Here is a 15,879-nt window from a genome sequence, read left to right on the forward strand (position 1 = left end):
CATTCCACAAGTCATTAAATGGTCTCGTAGGTTGCCCAAAAACCAATCCAAAGACTCGTTTGTCTCACCGCCAGCAATTCCATAAGCCAATGGCAAAATTCCATTATTGCCATCCATCGCAACAGCAACTAAATTTGTACCCAAATATCCTGCCTTCAAATGCGCTCCATCGACAATGATTATCGGGTGACAATGTTGAACAAATGATCGAACCTGCAGGAATGAACAATGTTAAAACAAATATTTTCTAATAGATACGCAAGGAACGCAAGGACGCAAACAAATGGTAATAGTGATACTTACAACTACGCCAAGGGAATAATAACACATCAGAAATCTATTTTCTTTGTCTGTGATCAAATTCGTTACGCTTCCGGGGTTGTGAATCTTAATGTTATATAGGTAAATAGGAAGCATTTGGTACGACTCTTCAATACTCCCACGAAGCATCTGTAATGTATGACATTTGGCCCTCCATGCTTGATTGTAAGATATGCTGACACCGAATCGGTTGCCTATATCCGCACGTATATTGTTTGCTTTATATTCCCGGTTTGCAGATTTGAATGAATCCACAAGCATACTACCCAACACCTTTTTGGTTGCATGTTTATTGTTTCCCATAATTAGTGTGCGTGAGCATGTGTGTACGTCATGCAGTTTCTTTACCATAAAGTTTTCAGTGAATCGTATTCTGTAAGCACTACATTTCCACTCACAGTTTGGCAACACACATTTAGCGGTGTACCGAGATTTGTCTGACTTTACAGGCTTTATTTGGAAGTTTTCTTCAAGACATTTTGTAAAAAGGGTATTTATAAACTCTTCTCTGTTTAGGAAAGTTTGACGAACTTTTATTAAATCTGACACCCTATACGTGGTTGGTATTTCAGTCGTATGTTCGCGCTCTTCCTCATGCTGACTCAAAAGAGTTGGCATATTCCAGAACGGATCTTGCTTTTTTTCTTCATATTGGAATTCTGCGTCTCCGTCTTTTCCTCCATCTGAATCACTATCTTCGACCAGGAGGTACCTCAAACGGGTGGTTTAATTCTTTAATTTTACATACGTTTTCATGACCATAGTTATGCAAATCAAACTCTTATGTGTTTGGAAGTGGCAATTCAGGTTCTTCCACTTCGAAATTGTTACTTGCGAGGTTTTCTTCGGTATCATGTTGTAGTAACAATTATTGTGGTTGGTGTTTTGGTGGTTTTGGTTTTTTTGGTGTTTTGGTGGTTTCTTGGTTTTGTTGTAGTAGTGGCTAGTTTGTCGAGTATTTTGTTTCTGGATTTCGTTGTGGCTGATGCATTATTACTCTATCGACAATATAAATATCAATAGGAGCATTTACAATTGCATATTGTAAAAACTCTTGAAAGTCTTCATCATCATCTGTAATATCAAAAACATGATTATTAAAAACATATCTCATTGAAACAGCTGCATTGGGTGGGAATTCAATCTTTTTAAGAACATTTTTTAATAATATTCTCCGATTCATTGGTTTTACGGGCACAATTGAGAGTCTTAACCGAATTCTAAAACAATCTCGTGACATATATATGGGTATGTTGTTAATGTACTCAAAATAACCCCCACAACATTTATTAACAACAAATTTATCATCATTAACACAATTCATAATGACAAAAAATAGTGAAAAAATAGTTAAAATGGTACCTTAACGTGGGTATAAGCTCTGCATTGAAAACTTTTGAAATTGTTATGAGACTGTGATTTCAAAGTCTCATGGTCAATCTAAATATAGGGACAAAATGTTATCCGTAAAAATCTAGGATATCTGACGAAATCTTATCCACAAAATCGTATTTCTGATCAGATAAGGTCGCAAGCTCGCAAGGCGCAAGGACGCAAGCTTGCGCCTTGCGAGGGCAACCTGGCAAATATTTTTTTTTTGGGCTCCAGCGCAAGACTTTGTTTGGGAATGGGCATTTTGGCTATAATCCCAATTAATAGTGTAACGTGTTGGGCTAGATATAATGTAAGGTGCACCCTTGGAAATGTATGGTGGCACAATATTAGATCCATAGTATCACATCTGCAAAGCCCTAAAGGAAAGTGAGTGTACAGCCCAATTTACGGGTAACATGGGCCACCATTCCTTATCAAATGGCTCCGGTTCTGCAGAGCGAGGATTTGTAGAGCACTTTAACTTAACAATCCTTCCCAGTTCCCCCTTCTGATCATTCCATCTTCCTGAACACAAACCCTAGGTACGTGTATCTGCAAAAACCCCTAAACTCAACATATATATGTATCTCTATGCAACTGTAAATATATATGTGTGTGTGTGTGTGTGAAAATACTCAAATACGAATAACAAATATGGATATGTATCTGGATATCATCGATCCAATTGTTACTTATGTCCGAGTTCTTAAGTTTTTAGGTGTAAAAACCTCAATTTCAAAATTTTCATCTCCCTGGCTTCTAAAAGTTGGGCGTTCAAGTTCCAACATCAAATAAGCTATTGAGTTAAAAAGTGTTTTGGAAAATAAAAGTGAGCTTTTCGAATTATATGAGCTATCTAAAACGCCCTTAGAGAAAGCTAATTTTAGGGTTAACAACTGATATTGAAATTGAAATTATCTGAGTTTTTGCTACAATTCTTTGTAAAAGTTTAGTGATAAGTCTCTTTTTCATTAGTAGGATTAACATTCTATGTATATCATCAGTTTGTGCTATTCATTTTATTTTATTTATTTATAAGAACAGAGGAAGGTTTGTTTAATATTTCAACATCTTTGAGCTTGGGGCAATGACGCAGTTAATGAGGTAATGACCGAGACGCGTCAATTGCTGGTTGAAAACTAGAACAGAGGAAGGAAAAAGAGGCTGTAAATATTCTTTTTATTTAGAAAAACTTCAATCGTAACATGGATTGATATGGTAAGAATATTAATTTTGAAAAGTAAATGTTTGAAGTATAATGATGGCGTCAATGATATTTTATACGTCAAATATGATATTATGAAACTTATACTAGGGCAAGCAGGGCGATGATATTTATTCATATGTACTTGGCCTAAAATTTCATCGTCTCGGACCTTTTTACATATGGAATTCTTGCCGCCTTATAATTTAATTATTCTAGATGATATAGCTATTCATGTAAATTGTCTTTTATTTCCGCGAATGTTTTGATTGCTCCGTTATGATAATTTTCAGCTTTTGGAGCCGAAAGAGAAGTATGTTGATGGTTTAGGGAACACTACAAGCAAGTCAAAGAAAATACAAGTGAAGATTAGCATTAAAATAACAGAAAGATGATGAATGTTGAACTTGATAGATTAAGTAGCTTGCCTGATGATCTTATCAACAAAATTCTTTCTTTTACATACATCAAATCTGTTGTCCAAACCAGTGTTTTGTCATCTAGATGGAGGTTTGTCTGGACTTCAATGCCCTATCTCAACTTTTCAACTTGGGGTTATTCCTTACTTGAGTTCTCCAATATTGTTGAACATGTTTTATCTGGCCGGAATAATGAAATAGATGTATATTCCATCAAACTCCGTTTTCATGATGAGGCTACCCAAGTGTTTTTCAAAAGAATTCTTGAATATGCATTTTCACACAATGTTCAAGAAATGACTATTGCAAGCTGTGAGGAGGAAATTGTAGACCCTTGTTCATTCTTTAAGTGTCGATCTTTCACTCTAAATTCATTGACAGCACTTCAACTTTAGAGCTCCCGTCCTTAACTACATTGCATCTTGAACATGTCACATTAAATGATAACAGTAGTGATAGCTTTTTAGCGAAGTGCGTTAACTTGAAGAGTCTTACCTTAAATGATTGCAAAATGGAGGGATCAGGTGGTTTTACTATATGTCTTCCTCAACTGTTGAGTTTCAATCTTAAATATGGAGAGGGGGTTATCAAAGTTATTGCACCTCAAGTCCTCAACTAAAATATGTATCTTTAGATCTCTATACTCTTGAAGATTATGAATATGAGTATGAGTATGATTAGGGTAATTCTTTACCATTCTTTCTGAACGGTTTTCCTTTGTTGGAGGAGGTTGATATCCGCATTTTTCAGCCTAGTGATGCTCCCAAAATTATTAATATGCTTCAGCAGTTTTGCGCTGTCAAATATCTTACAATTAACCTGGAGATTGTTGAGGTATTTTTAATGTTTATATTACATTGGTTTATAATTTTTGTTCAGAACAATAGAAATAGGATTAATCTTTTTCATGGTATGGAACTCACTTCACACCCGCAACACAGAATTGTTGAGGTTTTTTAATGTTTATATTACAAAAATATTAATAATAACTTATAATTATAACTACAAATACAAATACAGATTAACACAAAGAAAGATTACACATTTTGGCTGAATTGGTGTGTATTAATTAAGATTGAATTGGTGTGTATTAATTAAGATTCCTTGTAGAGTTGCAATTGATGGCAGGTTTTTTATAAATGCAATGTTAGTCTTTCTCCTCTTCATGTTTGTTCTTTTATACTACGAATGACATATCATGATGTTTTTTCTATAAAGTCATTTAAAGATATCTGCTCGCAAAAGCAGTGATCGGTGAAGATATATTAGGACTTACGAGAACATTAGAACATTCCAATCATCTGTTTTTTTATTTTCAGTGTGGAATTTCTGCACAAGTTATTCTGAACATACGAATTTAATTTACTTACAATAACTGAATCTAAGAACTTTCTCTGATACTTATAGAACCTCTTTGTCGATACCCCTGTATTGGTACCATATACTAATACTATACCTGGCAAACGGGTCAAACGGTTTTGGGTTAAAATGGGCCATGGGTCAAACGGGTCATATTTTTTAACGGCTCCAAATGGGTCAAGTTGGGTCGGGTTGGGTAACAGGTTGAAATGGGTCATAGTTCAAATGGGTCCAAATTTGTCATAGGTCAAATGGGTCCAAACCGGTCATAGGTCAAATGGGTCCAAATGGGTCATGTACATTTACATTTTTGATTTTTTACATTTATGATTACATCTTATGTTTACATATACGTTTTACGTTTATACTTTTACTTTTGACTTTTACTTTTATGATTACGTTTGACGGATGAAACGTGTTATGATCTCTATGCTCGACCCATTTGACACATTCACAAGATTCATTAGACCTATCCATACTTATTGAGCATTAGGAATTGATACCCACTTGACTCCTTTATATTTTGTATAGGACCCATTAGGTTAGAGGGAAACCCATTAGACGTTTGCAAAGGCTTTAGTTTACATTGCCAGACCTAACTTTTTCTCAAGGATCCAGTTGACCCGAAAGCTTGACCCAATTGACCCAAATTTGAGAGTATGGGTCTCAATTGCCAGACATAACTAGTACCAAGAGAAAGTTACCAATACACTTTTTTTTGGCAATGAACTAACAATCCCAAAGATATGTTGCGTGCAGTTGTTCTCTGTACTTATTATAGTAATGATTGCATCAATTGTCCTGTCTTATTTGTACATACTTTTTCATATTTCCAGTTTCTTTCTTCCCGGGTGCATCTAATCTCAAATCTACCTTCTCCATTTATTAACTTGAAGACTTTAAAGATTTATCCAGTGAAGGAAGTGAAGGAAATTTGGGAGGAAGTTCATGTATCTAGTGAAGTGAAAAGCTATTTGCTAGATAGTTCACCTACTGCCACACTTACAATGGTTTCACGTGAGGTACTTTCTTCAAGTAAATTTTTCATGTATTTTTTAAAATATCTTTTGTTGTAATTTTGTTCATGGGAACAATTGGCGCAATAGTTATTGGGCCCTTGTGTTTCAGCAAGAAGAATCTTGTTAATGTCACCTGTTTAGTCTTAATCTAACAAATATAGTCAAGATGTTTTTGAATGAGTACAACAATATATATATATATATATATATATATATATATATATATATATATATATATATATATATATATATATATATATATATATATATATATATATATATATCGAGAGGAAAGCACTTTTTTGGGGGGAAGTGGGGGGAAATAAACTTTTTTCGTTTTTTGAAAAAACTTTGTTCACGAACATTATAGATTAGATGAAAATATGAACATTTAAAAAAGACACTTGATGAATGTCATTATTTTGGCGGGAAAACGCTCAAAGAAAAAAATAAAAACATTCAATGCATTGAATGTTTTGCTGCTGAGTTTTTTTTAAGGGGTTAGAAATTAGGGTTTGGGAATTAGGGTTTAGAAATTAGGGTTTAGCTATTAGGGTTTAGAAATTAGGGTTTTGGGTTTAGAAATTAGGGTTTAGGGTTTAGAAATTAGGGTTTAGATTGAATATTTTAACACGAACCCAAAACCCTAAACCCTAAACTCTAAATCGGGCTAAATTCAAAAAAAACACTTCACACAAGATGAAAACAAAACGATGCAAATAAACTCAGCAGCAAAACATTCAATGCATTGAATGTTTTAATTTTTTTATTCGAGCGTTTTCCCGCCAAAATAATGACATTTATCACAAAGTGTATTTTTTAAATGTTCATATTTTCATCTAATCTATAATGTTCGTGAACAAAATTTTTCCAAAAAACGAAAAAATGAAAAAAAATAATTTGCTTCCCCCTTCCCCCTAAAAAGTGCTTCCCTTTTGATTATGATCCTATATATATATATATATATATATATATATATATATATATATATATATATATATATATATATATATATATATATGCAACAACTTCCTTTGAGGACAAATCGGAAAACTAATAATGAAGTGTAAGAACAAAGATGATAATGGAGAGAAAGAAAGAAACACTTTGTAAGTGTGAGAAATGGTGCAAGTTTAATGCTTGCATTCATGGCTATTTATAGCAAAAATATCACAAGTTTAGGTAATACAATAATATTACTTTTGTGTACCAATAATTGACTATCCATTTATATATATATATATATATATATATATATATTTATATATTATAACACTCCCCTTGGATAGCAATTTTGTTTGTTGAAGATCAACTGTAAGTTACTGTCTCGTTAAAAACCTTGCTAAAGAAAACCCAGTGGGAAAAACTTTAGCTAAGGGAAAAAGAGTGCAGCATGGAGTTGACTCCCCCTCAAGTAGACATCGCTTCGGTTGTTACATCTTTTGAACATGTCTCATGCCAATGTTATGAACGTGTGTTCTGAAAATAGCAGTTGGAAGTGCTTTCGTGAAAAGATCAGCAGAGTTTTTGCTGGATTGAACATATCTCATTTCAATCTCGTTGTCCTTAATGAGATTTTGAGTGTATGAGAAGAATCTAGGAGGTATGTGTTTGGTTCGGTCACTTTTGATATACCCTTCTTTCATCTGTGCTATGCAAGCTGCATTATCTTCATAGATAATTGTTGGACTTTTATCGCATTCTAGTCCACAAGAATCAGTAATAATTTGTGTCATTGATCTCAACCAAAAACATTCCCGAGTAGCTTCATGTAATGCAATCACTTCGGCATGATTTGATGATGTAGCAACAAGTGTTTGTTTTTGAGAACGCCATGATATTGCAGTACCTCCATTTAGGAATACATATCCAGTTTGAGATTTAGCTTTATGTGGATCAGATAAATAACCTGCATCAGCATAACCAACCAAATCTTGTTTTGATTCGTTAGAATAAAATAATCTTAAATCAGTAGTTCCTCGAAGGTATCGAAATATGTGTTTGATCCCATTCCAGTGTCTTTTGGTAGGAGCAGAGCTGAACCTTGCCAACAAATTAACTGCAAAAGAAATGTCAGGTCTTGTACAATTTGTAAGATATATAAGAGCTCCAATTGCACTAAGATATGGTACTTCTGGTCCAAGAATATCTTCATGATCTTCACATGGACGAAATAGATCAGTTTCAACATTGAGTGATCTAACAACCATAGGAGTACTTAATGGTTTTGCCTTGTCCATATTGAAACGTTTCAGAATCTTTTCAGTATATGTTGTTTGATGTACAAGTAAACCATTAGGCATATGCTTAATTTGTAAACCAAGGCAATACTTGGTTTTTCCGAGATCTTTCATTTCAAATTCTTTCTTTAGAAGTTGAATGGCTTCATAGATCTCTTTATTTGTACCTATGATGTTAAGATCATCAACATAAACAGCTATGATCACATATCCGGATGTTGTTTTCTTAATGAAAACACAAGGGCAAGTAAGGTTATTTGTATACCCTTTGCTTATCAAGTAATCACTTAATCGGTTATACCACATACGTCCCGATTGTTTTAACCCATATAAAGATCTTTGTAATTTAATCGAATACATTTCTTTGTGTTTTGCATTTGATGCTTCTGGTACCTTAAATCCTTCAGGTATCTTCATATATATATATATCACTATCAAGTGATCCATATAGGTAAGCAGTCACAACATCCATGAGATGCATTTCTAAATTTTTAGAAACTGCCAGGCTGATTAAGTACCTAAAATTAATTGCATCCATAACAGGGGAATAAGTTTCTTCATAATCAATTCCCGGTCTTTGAGAAAAACCTTGAGCTACAAGTCTAGCTTTATACCTTGTAACTTCATTTTTCTCATTTCTTTTTCGGACAAAAATCCATCTGTATCCTACAGGTTTCACATCTTTAGGAGTGAGAATGATGGATCCGAAAACTTTTCTTTTATTGAGTGATTCTAATTCAGCTCGTATTGCTTCTTTCCATTGAGCCCAATCATGTCTATTTTGACATTCAACCATAGATGTTGGTTCTGGATCATCATCATTATTCATGATGTCATATGCAACATTAAATGAAAATTTCTCATCAAGATTTTTCATTTCATTTCGGTTCCATAATATTTTTGAATGTGCATAATTGATTGCAATTTCTGTATTGACATCATCAATCTCCTCTGCAGTAGTACTGATTTGTGGTTCTTCTTGAACACTTTCTTTTACTTCATTATCAGCTGATTTTCTTTTTCGAGGATTTTTATCCTTTGAACCAATTGGTCTTCCACGTTTCTGACGTGGCAAAGATTCATGAGTGACGTTATTGCCAGCTTTTGGAATTTCAATTCGAGCTGGAGTATTTACTGCTGCTATATATGATTTTGTCACCGTTTTTGTATCTGTAAATGCATCAGGCAATTGATTTGCAAGTTCTTGTATATGCATTATCTTTTGAACTTCTGTCTCGCATTCTTTTGTGCGAGGATCAAGATACTTTAATTGAGGTTCACACCATGAAACATCATTTACTTTATTTTTTATTTCTCCCCCTAATCTAGGAAACAATGTTTCATTAAAATGACAATCAGCAAAACGTGCTGTAAAAACATCACCTGTCATAGGTTCAATATACCTTATGATTGAAGATGTTTCATATCCAACATATATTCCCAACCTCCTTTGAGGACCCATTTTTGTACGTTGTGGTGGCGCAATTGGAACATATACTGCACAACCAAATGTTCTAAGGTGGGAAATATTTGGCTCTTGACCAAAAGCAAGTTGTAGGGGGGAATATTTATGACTTGCACTTGGTCTGATGCGAATCAATGCAGCAGCATGTAAAATTGCATGACCCCATATAGATACAGGGAGTTTTGTTCTCATTATCAATGGTCTAGCGATTAACTGTAAACGTTTAATCAGTGACTCGGCTAAACCATTTTATGTATGCACATGAGCAACAGAATGTTCAACAACAATTCCTATAGACATGCAATAGTCATTAAATGCTTGAGATGTAAATTCACCAGCATTATCAAGTCTCACCCTTTTAATGGTGTAATCAGGAAAATGAGCTCTCAATTTAATAATTTGGGCAAGAAATTTTGCAAATGCCACATTACGGCTTGATAACAGACAAACATGAGACCATCTGCTAGATGCGTCTATTAGAACCATGAAATATCTAAATGGTCCACATGGTGGATGAATTGGTCCACATATATCATCTTGAATTCTTTCAAGAAACATTGGTGATTCTTTCTCAACCTTAAGTGGTGAGGGTCTAGTTATCAATTTTCCAAGAGAGCAAGATGTACATGGAACCATTGTATCATGATAGATTTTTCTATCCTTTAGTGGATGTCCATGAGTAGATTCAATAATCCTTTTCATCATTGTTGATCCTGGATGGCCTAATCTGTTATGCCATAAACTGAATATACCAGGATCAATATATTTTTCGTTAACTACCATATGTATTTCTGGTACATTTATATGTGTATAATGTAATCCAGAACTAAGTCTTGGCAGTTTTTCAACCACATGACTCTTGTCAGTGATACTTAAATATTTCTCATTTTCTGTTGTCACTGACTGATAATCATACCCGTTAAGGTATATGTCGGAGAAACTCAATAAATTTCTGCTTGACTTGGGAGAAAATAAAGCATCATTTATTAAAAATTTTGTACCATATGGTAGTATGAAATTTGCCTTTCCTATCCCTTTTATCCAGTTAGCCGGTCCTGATATTGTATGTATAGTTCCTTCCGTTGGTTTTAGATCAATAAAATATTTCTCAGATTTAAGTATAGTGTGTGTAGTTCCACTGTCTGTTATACAGAGATCTCCACCACTTGATTGATGTTGTATTCCAGCAAAATTCATATTGAACTTCATATATAAGAAATAAATAGTGAGTACATTAATAATACACAATATTTTACACGCAAATAGATAGTACTGAAACATTTAGCAAACATAATGACAAAGACAGACGTTATTAAATCGTTTATTTTTCGAAAGACACACAACTTAAACATTCAAGAAATCTTCATATAAATCAGATGGTTTCTCAGTGACTGTTGGATCGACGTTATCCACAAAGTTTACTTCCTTTTCTTTATCTTTCAGCGAATCCTGATACATCTTAACAAGATGTTTAGATGTTCGGCAAGTATTAGCCCAGTGGCCCATTCTACCACATCTGTAGCAAGATTCTTCAGAATTTTTAGAAGAATTTTCTTCAACATCTTGTTTAGTGGGCTTGTTTTGTGGTTGATATTTATATTTTCGTGGATTATTATTTCTTTAACCACCACGGCCACGACCACGACCACGTCCTCGCCCATTACCATTACCATAAGGATGGTTTCTACCATAGTTATGGCTTTTGGCATGATGATGGTGATGGTTATTATAACCACGACCTTGCCCGCGTCCTTGTTCCTGTTTATAATTATTTGCAGTATTTGCTTCAGGGATTGCAAGTGTACCACTAGGACGGGATTGCTGATTTTTCATTAATAGCTCATCATTTTGCTCTGCAACCAAGAGATATGAATTAAGTTCAGGATATGTGTTGAACTTTAGCATTCTCAAATTTCTTTGCACTGTGATGTTGGCAGCATTCATTGTGGAGAAAGTTTTCTCCAACATGTCTGCATCACTTATTTCATGTCCACAGAATTTAAGTTGTGAGACTGTATTATACAGAGCTGAGCTATATTCATTTACTTTCTTAAAGTCTTGGAACCTTAATGTTCTCCATTGATCCATAGCAGCTGGAAGTAAAATTTCTCTTTGATTATTGAATCTGCTTTTGAGACCTTCCCATAAAACATGGGGATCTTCTACAGTCACATAATTATTTTGTAAGCATTCATCAATATGTTGATGAATAAAGCAACATGCCGTTGCTTGTTCTTTTTCAGAACAAGTGTTGTTTTCATTTATGGTTTCAAGAATGCCCATTGATTTAAGATGCATTTTTGCTTTTATAACCCATGGCATGTAGTTGTTTCCCGTTGATTCTAAAGGAGTAAATTTAAGCTTTTCCAGATTCGACATTTTCTATTATCAAAAATTAAAACAAACAACATGATAAATTAGAGTCAATTTATATTCATAAGTATATAAACATTAAACATAAATTTAATATAACCTAAATGATAAGTAGGCGACAGTGTCGACCATATGTAAGCAATCATAAATAAATGTTATATAACATAAATGATAATTAGGTGACAGTGTCGGCCATATAAATGTTAGATAATAGAAATATAAATGTTAGTAACATAAATGATAATTAGGCGACAGTGTCGGCCATATAAATGTTAGATAATTGAAATATAAATGTTAGCAACATAAATGATAATTAGACGACAGTGTCGACCATATATTATTCAGGTGGTATAACCGACCATATATCATTTAGGTGGCAGAGCCAACCATAATTAGTATTAAGATTATCGTGCTGATAACGTGTTATAATTCAGTAGGCTTATAACTACCTTTAGAGGTTTGATTCTTGATGTTATAATTCAATAGGCTTATAACTTGATTATTGATTAAGAATGCTAATAATGAAGTGTAAGAACAAAGATGATAATGGAGAGAAAGAAAGAAACACTTTGTAAATGTGAGAAATGGTGCAAGTTTAATGCTTGCATTCATGGCTATTTATAGCAAAAATATCACAAGTTTAGGTAATACAATAATATTACTTTTGTGTACCAATAATTGACTATCCATTTATATATATATATATATATATATATATATATATATATATATATATATATATATATATATATATATATATATATATATATTTATATATTATAACAATGTTCTATATATTATTCTTACTTGGGAGTAGAGTGGTGGTATTCTTGACGAAGCTGAACAGGTTAAGGTTGGGCCAAATGTGCCAGGGCTGTAATTGGGTTGACAACACCAACTCGTTTAATCAACGAGTTGGGTTAGTTAAGCTTCCCATCCTTTGGTCACTTTGCCAATCTGTTTGAAAGCACAATTAAAATGTTTAGAATGAAGATTGCTAGTTCATTTCCATCTTCTGATTATTATTTCTCGCTAATTACATTTAGGTGTACCTTCCAAGTTTATTACGGTTGCTTATGTTTATGCCTTATAATCATAATATAAATATAAATATGCTTCTAAAATACTCTGACTCACCTTCTATCAACTATCTTGGACCTTCTTTTGTTTTAGTTGAGATTGCAATTGTAATTGAGTTGACACGAACACCTTATAATAAAGGTGTGTGTATATGTTAAGGTTTGAAATAGCAGAGTTAGGGTTTAACTGAACATGACAAGAAATTCCCTTTTATCAGCTACTCTACTTCATTATGAAATTATAGCAGAGTTAGGGTTGAACTGAAACTTTAGATTCCTGGACTTGCTGCTTAAATGACATACCATTTTGCATAAATATTGCTCACAAAATTATGCTTAAATGTACACACAAGCAATGAAAAAGTTTATATTATGTCGTGTCTTGAAACCCTGCAGGAAGTTAGAGCTGTGAAGAATGCGAAATTGGCTCTTGAACATATCCCGAAAGTACAGGTGCTGCTAGATGAGCTAAAAACTGATTTGGATAACGAAAAAACGATAATGGAGATCCACAACGAAAAGATTCACGATGATGATGATGTTAAAGGAGAGACAAAAGTTGAGGACGAAAAGGGAAATATGAAACAGATCCAGAGCTGTTGGAAAGATCTGAGCCTTCGGATATATTGCGAGGAAAAAAAGGTATATCGTATCTTTTCAGAACTCAAGTATATTGAAGAATTACTAACACATGTACCGGCATCGAAGAAGGGTAAGATGCAAGCATCGATTGCTAGTATGTGTGAAGAAGCTGATATTGTCTTGAATAAAACACTTGAACGTATGAAGATTCATTGTGACATGAAGCAAAAAGATTTCAGTATCCACTTTCAGAGACTTTCTAAGGCATTGCAGTCGTCTTCTTAACTTTTAAGTTCTTGATTTTACATTATCCTCCAGTTCAACAGTCAGCAAACCACTTATGCTCTTTTAATTAACTTTTGAACATAAATAGTCAATGACTTTTTGTTTGTGTTCGTATGTGTTGTTACTACAGGTGGGGAAACAAGACGATCAACTGTTTGTATTTTGGGCAATCTTATGATCTTTTAATTACTCGTAGGTTTTGTGTCTTGATAATATTAATCAGTTTCTTTTTTTGGTGATATTTGAACATGCAGTTCACAAATTAACTTATGATAGTGTAAGCATCATATCATCGAAGTATATTTTTATTGTGACGTTTACGTTCGGTTATCTCTCTCTTTGTATGGTTGGTTTATTATTTCGTATACATCATTGTAAACTTGGATGTAAACTTTTTGTAAGTAACATTTCACTTGCTACGTAATGTATCTGCACAATTTGCTAAAACCAGATTCACAACAGTGAACACTATCCGGTTTCATTGGACTCTGATATAATTGGATTTCAATCAATATATTTGATATTTGATTTAAGATAGATTAATGGATCGATGGGAAACTTTATTTTATTATTATTATTATTATTATTATTATTATTATTATTATTATTATTATTATTATTATTATTATTATTATTATTATTATTATTATTATTATTATTATTATTACTACTACTACTACTAGCTTAAGACCCGCGAATTCGCGGGATTTTTTTAGGGACGAATCAAAAATTGAATTGTCATAATAATTATATTCAAATAATATTTGTATAGTTGTTAAGAAACCAAAATAGATTGTTGAATTACTGATAACAAAGCAGGTAAAGCGGTCCACCACATATGCGAATGTTTGAGCACAAATCTTCTCTTTCCATGTGATTAACATATCCAGTAATTGAGAATGGATGATAAGCAAAAAATGAAAAGAAGAAACCATAAAAATTACTTACCTAAAAACATTACGTTGCTCTATTCAAATAACTACATTATTGTTAAGATGAACATACTAATTACTATCTAAATTAACACATATTAGTTTAATCCATATAGACTCACTTTGACCGGTATTAACCACGTCTAACAAATTGATCTACAACACCATAGCAATGTTCATCTATGTGGGCACCATAGAAAAGAAAATACACTGCTTACATGAACATAATAAAAAATGGAAAGTAATAAAATGAATGCAAGAAATTCTGACTTTGTAATCACCGAGTGTTTTGGGTAAACACAAACAGACCCGACCAGCCTCCATCAGAACAAATATGTATATACTTGTTACTCAATCCAGCCGACCTATCTATCTAATAAAATTCACCTAAAGTTTAAGCTCGATTACCTTAGTGGTATGACGATTGATGGTAAACATTGCTTCTTGCAAATTACCCAAAAAGAAGTCTAAGATTAAAGCTCCAGTGACCATCACAAAACAATAATGCTAAAATTCAAGTCCTGTCACAATATTTTCATAAAAATATGTTATTAGAAGCAATTCAGGTAATGTCTAAAACTTAGAGATGGAGATTACATTAGATGCTAACATGGAAAAGTATTGATAAATAAAAACACCACTTCAAGTGTTCAATAGAACCACTACAAAACTTTCACTCATTCCATTCCTATATCGTTTCACATGCTTGATCATGTGATCAACCAAGTGATCCATTTTCGACAACGTTGGACAATAAAACGCACAAAAATCTAAAACATTTTAATTCTGCAAGTAGGGCGGTTTTGATAACAGAGTTTTTAGACGCAAAGTATTAGTCATCTTTTATAATGTACATCATATTTGGCTAAGAATGCACTTATAACAATTCAATGATATGATGTTAGTACTTACTCGTTGTAGAAGAAAGATCATCGATGACAATTATCGAAGTGAAGCTTAAAAATAAGACAACGTATATCAGCTCCAGAATCCACAATTTAAGGGATTCAGCCATCACAACTGTTCGCTAGCATAGATGATGAGAAGCCAACTCATACATCAAAAACACATATAGCATCATTTATTTTATTAACGTCCACCATTATGAAGTTAATGTTCAGGTCTTACAGTGTTACAATGAAACTTGGGACTCGTTAAAAAGAGTATACAGAAAAAAGGACACAAATGAAATACCTCTCATTTGAATTAGAAGTATGTGTCATGACT

The 15,879-nt window shown here is 33.2% G+C and overlaps 1 protein-coding gene and 1 pseudogene across 1 annotated transcript; both read left to right on the forward strand.

Annotated features, from left to right (window-relative positions):
• The first annotated feature begins 2,764 nt into the window (after window positions 1–2,764).
• Window positions 2,765–2,899, forward strand: LOC139850973 (U4 spliceosomal RNA; annotated as a pseudogene).
• A 391-nt stretch (window positions 2,900–3,290) lies between these two features.
• On the forward strand, window positions 3,291–3,713 carry LOC139850026 (F-box/LRR-repeat protein 25-like). Its single transcript, XM_071839625.1, has one exon. The coding sequence runs from the start codon at window positions 3,291–3,293 to the stop codon at window positions 3,711–3,713; it is 423 nt and encodes a 140-aa protein (XP_071695726.1).
• The last annotated feature ends 12,166 nt before the right edge of the window (window positions 3,714–15,879 follow it).

The sequence above is a fragment of the Rutidosis leptorrhynchoides genome, chromosome 5 (genome assembly GCF_046630445.1).
Source record: "Rutidosis leptorrhynchoides isolate AG116_Rl617_1_P2 chromosome 5, CSIRO_AGI_Rlap_v1, whole genome shotgun sequence".
NCBI classification, from domain to species: Eukaryota; Viridiplantae; Streptophyta; class Magnoliopsida; order Asterales; family Asteraceae; genus Rutidosis; species Rutidosis leptorrhynchoides.

What these genes read in the sequence shown, in the direction of transcription:
- LOC139850026 (XM_071839625.1), top strand. Translation starts at nt 3,291, where the DNA reads ATGATGAATGTTGAACTTGATAGATTAAGTAGCTTGCCTGATGATCTT.